Source organism: Carya illinoinensis, chromosome 7 (assembly GCF_018687715.1).
Source record: "Carya illinoinensis cultivar Pawnee chromosome 7, C.illinoinensisPawnee_v1, whole genome shotgun sequence".
NCBI lineage: Eukaryota > Viridiplantae > Streptophyta > Magnoliopsida > Fagales > Juglandaceae > Carya > Carya illinoinensis.
In genome coordinates, this window is record NC_056758.1 from 18,876,097 (window position 1) to 18,883,307 (window position 7,211).

Genomic DNA, 7,211 nt, shown 5'->3' on the forward strand with positions numbered 1-7,211 from the left:
TGGTTTTGCACTGGTTTTTATGGTCATCCAGAAACTAGTAAAAGAAGCAGTACCTGGAATCTACTCTCCATGATTAGACCAAGTTTTAACCAAGCTTGGTGTGTCATGGGAGATTTTAATGAGATATTGGCTTCCAATGAAAAATGGGGTGGCAGACAAAGACCTGAAAAACAGATGGAGGAATTTAGGCATGCTGTGCATTGTAATAATCTACATGATTTGGGCTGGAAAGGGAGTTTGTTTACCTGGAGCAATAGACAGCAAGGCCTTCACTATACCAAGGAAAGACTAGATCGTGTCATAGCTAATCCTCATTGGATAAACATGTTTAAAAGGTCAGCTGTGGAAACTTTAGCTGCAAGAAGATCAGATCATAGACCAATTCTGTTGACCTGTTATAGAACTGGTTTTCCAACTGTGGTTAAAAGTCATAAGTTTATGTCTGAGGCTAAATGGACTAAGGATGTGGAAGGGGAGGATGTTGTTAGAAAAGAATGGAGAAGGGTGACATGTGGGCAGGATGGGTGGGGAAAAATTAAGGGAAAACTCAAGGCTTGTGCTCAAGTGCTCACGAGGTGGAATAAGGGAAAGAAGGTGGACTGTGAAAAGGAAATTCTGGACAAAACAGAAGAACTAAGGAAATTGCAAGATGTGGAAGGCCCTTTGAATATAGATGCTGTTAAAAATTTACAGAAAGAACTGGAGAGTTTGTTAGAACAAGAAGACATTAAATGGAGGCAAAGAGCTAAAGTGAACTGGTATCAGGCTGGTGATAAAAATACCAGGTTTTTTCACCTTTGTGCAACTCAGAGGCATAAGAAGAACCAGATTAGAGCTATCCATGACATGCAAGGTAGAAAATGGGAGAGTCATTCAGAAATGTCTGAGGCTTTTACTCAGTATTTCAAAGACATTTTTAGTACAACCAGGCCCTCTGATGAAGAACTGAACTGCAGTCTGCAGTGCATAACCAAAAGGGTGACAGATGATATGAATTACAGGCTACAGACACCTTTCACTCAAGAAGAAGTAGAGGTAGCTCTACAACAAATGTCCCCTCTAAAGGCCCCTGGACCAGATGGTTTTAATGCACAGTTCTATCAATCCTATTGGCATATTGTTGGGAATGAGGTTGAAGCATGTTCTGGATCTTATCATTTCAAGCAACCAAAGTGCTTTTATCCCTAATAGGCTCATCACTGATAATGTGATAACTGCCTATGAACTCTTACATTCCATGAAAACAAAGCAGAAGGGCAGAACTGGCTCGATGGCTATCAAGTTAGATATGTCAAGGGCCTATGATCGTGTGGAATGGAAGTTTCTGGAGGCTATTATGGCAAAAATGGGATTTGGAGAGAGATGGATGCAGCTAATAATGGAATGTATCACTATTGTTAGCTACTCAGTTTTGATAAATGGAAAAATTGGGGCCTCTTTTCAACCTGAACGTGGGATTAGGCAAGGAGATCCACTATCTCCTTACCTATTTATATTATGTGCTGAAGGTTTAAGTGCCTTGATCACTCAGGCTGAGCATAAGGGGGAAATTAAAGGAGTTGCAGCTGCTAGGGGAGGGTTGAGGGTTAGTCATCTCTTTTTTGCTGATGATAGTGTGCTCTTTTGTAGAGCAACTATTGATGAGTGGCAAAAGCTTCAAGGATTGCTTCATGTGTATGAGAAGGCATCTGGACAGTGTTTGAATCGAGAAAAAATAGCTGTTTTTTTCAGCTCAAATACCTGTACAGAAAAAAGGCAGGAGATTGTTAATGCAGTAGGTGTATCAGCAGATAACAACTATGGGAGGTATTTAGGACTACCAACTACAGTTGGAAGGTCAAAATACCAATCTTTCAGATCTATTAAAGAAAGGATATGGACCAGAATTTCAAGTTGGCAGAATACATTCCTATCACAAGCTGGGAAGGAAGTATTACTAAAAGCAGTAATTCAAGCAATCCCCACCTATACTATGAGTGTTTTTAAGTTGCCTAAGAAGCTACTGCAGGAAATCAATTCGATGATGGGAAAATTTTGGTGGGGAGGTAGTAATACAAAGCAGAAAATTCAATGGAAGTCTTGGGCAAGTATGGGAGTTTCTAAGAAGGATGGGGGTTTGGATTTTAGAGACCTGGAATCTTTTAATAAGGCCATGTTGGCTAAGCAGGTATGGAGAGTTCTCAACAATCCAAATTCCCTGGTTACACAACTCCTAAAACAGAAGTATTTTAAGAGGGGTTCTATCCTGAATGCAAAGAAGGGGACTAATTCATCCCTGGTGTGGCAGAGTCTATGGTCATCTATTGAATTGATCAAGGTAGGAAGTTTGTGGAGAGTGGGGTCGGGTTCTAGTATCAATATTTGGAATGATAAGTGGGTTAAGCATGCTGTGCTGTTACAACCCAATCTACCTATTCTTGGTCCTAGCAGGGATTCAACTGTTTCTGAGTTGATTGATGAAGGGGAATGCAGATGGAAGAAGGAAGTGCTGGACCAGTTATTCCATGAGGAAGATGTGGAGAAGATCTATCAGATTCCCTTAAGCAAAACTGGGACTCAGGATAAACTGATATGGGGGTACACTGCAAATGGGATTTTCACTGTGAGAAGTGCATACTACTTACAACAATCACTGGTCAGACAAATGCAGGGAGAGTGCTCGAGTATTGTAACAGGTTTAATAGATTGGAAACAGTTATGGTCTCTAAATGTACCTATGAAGATTAAGTTGTTTGTATGGAAAGCTGCCCACTATGTACTTCCCACTTTGCAAAATCTGGCAAGTAAAAAGATAGTTGCTATTGACTTGTGTTCTATATGCAAGAGAGAAATTGAGTCTCCATTACATGTAATATGGGGCTGTCCTGGAGCCAGTGATGTTCGGGCCATGTCAAGCTGTCCTACACACAAGTGGCCTATTTATTTTCCTGACTTTAGGACATTGTGGTTCTCTTTGTGTTCTAAGCTGGATGTGGATTCACTTCAGCTGGCCTGTTTTATTATGCGAAGGATCTGGCTAAGGAGAAATTACTTTGTGCATGGAAAAGATCTAGAAAGCCCTCAATAGGTGGTGACAGCAGCTAATGCAGATAGAGATCTGTTTTTATGCTCATTAACAAACACAGATGCAGTACCTTCTAATAATACGAGTGACAGAGGAAACATAAGGTGGAAAAAACCAGAAATCAGAACATTGAAGGCAAATTGGGATGCTTCAGTGAGTACCAAACTCAATAGAGCAGGCTATGGTATTATTATCCGAGATGAGCAAGGAAGTATAATGGTTTGTGTGTGTGCAAGCCACAAACCTGCTATAAAACCTGTGCTGGCAGAAGGCCTGGCCTTAAGGAGGGCAATGGAAGTTTGTGCTGAGTTGGGCTTGGGAAGGGTGGTGTTTGAAGGAGATGCTAAGATCATTGTTCAGGCAGTGACTTCTGATGAAGAGATCAGTGCAGATTATAGGATTCTTGTTAATGATGCTCGAAGTATGTTAAGATCTTCGCCTCAATGGCATGTTGATTTTGTTCACAGAGAAGCCAACTATGCTGCTGACCAGTTAGTAAAGTTAGCTTTAGACTATGAGTATGAGAAGATCTGGATAGAAGATGGTCCAATGCAGGTTATGTCGACTGTACAGTTAGAACAGTCTATGTAATGTTGACAGTTTTTTATCTGTATTTGCATTTTTTTACATCAATATATGATCTAGTTGATTTGATTCAAAAAAAAAAAAAAATAATCATTGGATATTACATATAGAAAAGCATAAGAAATTCTACAAAAACTCCTACATTATCCCAATCATAAATAGTGGGGCCGCCTTAATCTCCCGTCATAGTCTTCAAAGTGGCGAACATATTTCATGGTCTCCTCACCCATGGAATTGAAGGTCAATCTATACTACTTAGTGGTGTCCAACATCAAGAAGGTTGAGTTCCATCTTTAAGATACATTAAACCAGAGATTAAAGTGAAGGATTTTAGAAGGAAGAATAATTTTATTTGAAAGTTTTTATACCACACCATTCATGTGATATAATTTGAATTAGAAAAAAATATGTCAAATCACGTATGAATATTCAATGGTGAGCTCTTTAGTTTTCAAAAAAAAAAAAAAAAATTCTGGTGAGTTTGATTGATTGTATATCGATACCATTTAAAAACATTTTCTATAAAATCATTACCTTTGATTTGATCATAAATCATATACTTAAAAATCAAAGAGATATAAGTTTGGATTTTGTAGTAGGGGTGAACACCAACTTAGTTGGAGTCAAATTCTCTTAAATCTGACTCTGACTTCGACTTGTGTAGACTCTGATTCGACTTCAACTTGTGTAGGCTCCGATTCGACTTCAACTCCAACTTGTCAGAGCAAAGTCGAATTTGGACTTTCATTTTTTTTTTAAACTTCATATTTAGCCTATTTTAAAAAGGAATTTTTCGTTGACTTTCAAATTTTAATTTTTCTAAAACATTAAAAACTAAAACTAAATCATTTAATGCTAATTTACTTTTATACTAATATCTAACTTATTTTGATACTAAACTTGTACTATAATATCTAATTACATGTTATCATACTGTAACATTACATATTATTTGTAGTTTCTAATTACATATTATTATATTATACTATCACATGTTATTATATTATACAGTGTTATTATATTATACAGTATATATAATAAATAAATATATATATATATATATATATAAACATATTTTTATAATATGTATAATATTAGAATTAGAAGAAAAAGTCGGAGTCAGAGCGTAAACTCATAATCGGATCAGATCCACACATCCCACTCCAACTGAAAAATAAAAAATAAAAAATAAATAAAAAAATAAAAAATTCCAACCCCTATATCGTTCTGTAGAGTCAGAGCGGATCAGGATCGAAATCCAAATCGAATTTTCAAATATTTTCTCGGCCTACTCCACACATAGCTTTTTTCCTAAAAAAGAGAAGAAAAAGAAAAACACATTTTATAGTCGGAGTTGCCGTCTTCGTTTTTCAAATAAATAACATAACGTAATATAAAACAGGTGATAAATGTAATTTATCCGATGAAAAACATACCCCTTGGATTACAGCCCCTAACCGTAGTCCATCCCCATTCAACTCCCTCATCGTCGTCTTTAGTGTTCAAATTTTAATCTACGAAGCGGTGTCGGAGTGATTCCAGTGTGATGTAAGGTCATGGCATTTCGACTGGGAGCGATGATGCTACGGCCAGGTTTATCAGCGATGGAGATTGAAAGCCCCGCCCTCGCCCACAACTTTTGCTTTCAATCAAGTTTTATCAGCGGCCAAAATTCAGAAAAGATTGCTATAAAGTCTGTAACTTTTCTTCGGGGGTAACAATTCTGAACTTTTCCATCAACATGTTTGTGTTCATGAATCTCTCTTCTTTTGGGCAACGATAACAGAATTTATCTGCTGCTTATTGAATCTGGAAATGGCTCCCAAATCTTTAATGAAAGCCTTCGACTTATTTTGTGAAATTCCCAAGTTGTTCCACAATGCACGCACCCATCTAACTTCGTTCCAGATTTTTATCGTGTGGGAAATTATACCCATATCTGCATTTTGGGGCTGTGTTATGCGGAATTTACGCCCTTACTACTCAAGGGACGATTGCATGGTCATTTGAACCAAAAGCTTTTTAGGACACTTGCATGATGAGTTCAATCAGATTTGAAAATCTCATGTACTTGTTCTTTATATGTATGGAAATTTGAATCTGCTTTGATATGAAATGTTAGTTACATTTTTAATGCACTTGGAGGGGTTCTATCTGCTTCTCTGATTGAAGCAGAGAAGCAGATAGAACATAACCATTTTTAACATAACCATTTGCTAACTTGGGATAATTTTCTTTTCTGGCATGGGTGATTTGGGTGTTGCCATTGAAGCTGTATTACCATTGTAAAAAAAGATAGACTATTCTATGCATCCTTGTGACATTGAGATGCTCCTCGAATTATATCTGAGTACTATAATCTTTTAGGTCTATGCCTCTATTTGTTTGCAATCTTATGATATTATTGATGCCCTGGGAACGTGACATTGGTTTCCATTACCTTGATACAGTTTTCAGACTAGAAGATATGGGTGGAAAATAGCCTTTGCACTTGACACGGGTGGGATTCCTGGTAATGGTGGGCAAGAGAACATCGATGGCAATGGCCCTGGTCTTGGTGGCACTCGATTGGGCAGAATAGTGAGTGCAGGTGGAAGACAGCTATTGGAGAAGCTGAATTCAGCTAGAAAGAACTTCCCCATGAAGATATTCCTGCTTCTTTTGGGTTTCTACACGGCAAATGCGCTGGCAACAATCCTTGGACAGACTGGGGATTGGGATGTACTCGTTGCAGGTGTAGTTGTTGCTGCCATTGAGGGGATTGGTGTGCTTATGTACAGAAAGCCTTCCCCTCTGGCTACCGGGAGGTTGCAGTCTTTTGTTGGGATGGTAAATTACTGGAAAGCAGGGGTGTGCCTTGGTTTATTTGTGGATGCTTTTAAACTGGGTAGTTAAGAGATGATGTTCTCCCCATTTCTGGTTCTTCCTTTCATTTCTGATAAGATCTGCTGTAGCAACCTGATTCTTATTGATAGTGACTAAATTAGGTGTACCTGTATCACTATGATTCTCAAATGTAATTATCAAATAAATATCCTTTTGGTCTAAAACATGCAGCAGGATGGAGAGAAACTCTTCTGTTTTATTGTTATTTTCTTTCCAACTCTCTTCTTCCTGTAATGTTTTTGTTAACATTGTATTTTGTAAACCTGGGTAAAGTTCTAGCAACTCGGGCCGGGATCTTCACCTGCAAACACAAAGAAGGTGGATTCGGGGTGGTCCAGGGAGCCTCCGATGCCTAGTTAGTTCGGGTGTTTTCAGTATTGGCCTTAGAATAATCGAGTTTAGAAAGAGTTTTTTGTACCTAGGATGAGGCTTTTATACAAAGTCCCCAAGAAACATTTTGTTCCCCATGTCAGGGTTAAGTCATCCTGCCCGCATATGTCTTAGTCTGGGTATTTAACATGACGTGGTTTTCTGAGGCAGAGCCTTCAATGCGGCATGGCTCTTGGAATGGTGCTTTTAATACGATGTGGCTCCCATGGCAAATGGGTAAACGACACAGTCGCTATCAGATAATGGAGGGTCGTCCAGGTCTTCCGTTTATCTACTGAGTTAATCC

The 7,211-nt window shown here is 38.4% G+C and overlaps 2 protein-coding genes across 2 annotated transcripts; both read left to right on the plus strand.

Moving 5' to 3' along the window:
* Positions 1–1,270: 1,270 nt before the first annotated feature.
* LOC122316224 lies at positions 1,271–3,655 on the plus strand. Its single transcript, XM_043132760.1, has 2 exons — positions 1,271–2,993; positions 3,126–3,655. Exons 1-2 carry the CDS (start codon positions 1,271–1,273, stop codon positions 3,653–3,655), a joined length of 2,253 nt encoding a protein of 750 aa, XP_042988694.1.
* Positions 3,656–4,971: 1,316 nt separating this feature from the next.
* On the plus strand, positions 4,972–6,740 carry LOC122314978 (ycf20-like protein). Its single transcript, XM_043130644.1, has 2 exons — positions 4,972–5,363; positions 6,100–6,740. Exons 1-2 carry the CDS (start codon positions 5,206–5,208, stop codon positions 6,542–6,544), a joined length of 603 nt encoding a protein of 200 aa, XP_042986578.1. The 5' UTR covers positions 4,972–5,205; the 3' UTR covers positions 6,545–6,740.
* The last annotated feature ends 471 nt before the right edge of the window (positions 6,741–7,211 follow it).

Coding starts and splice junctions, on each gene's coding strand:
- LOC122316224 (XM_043132760.1), top strand. CDS start 1,271: ATGGCTATCAAGTTAGATATGTCAAGGGCCTATGATCGTGTGGAATGG. Junction 2,994..3,125: donor GGATTCACTTCAGCTGGCCT/GTTTTATTATGC, acceptor TAACAAACACAG/ATGCAGTACCTTCTAATAAT.
- LOC122314978 (XM_043130644.1), top strand. CDS start 5,206: ATGGCATTTCGACTGGGAGCGATGATGCTACGGCCAGGTTTATCAGCG. Junction 5,364..6,099: donor TCTGTAACTTTTCTTCGGGG/GTAACAATTCTG, acceptor ACCTTGATACAG/TTTTCAGACTAGAAGATATG.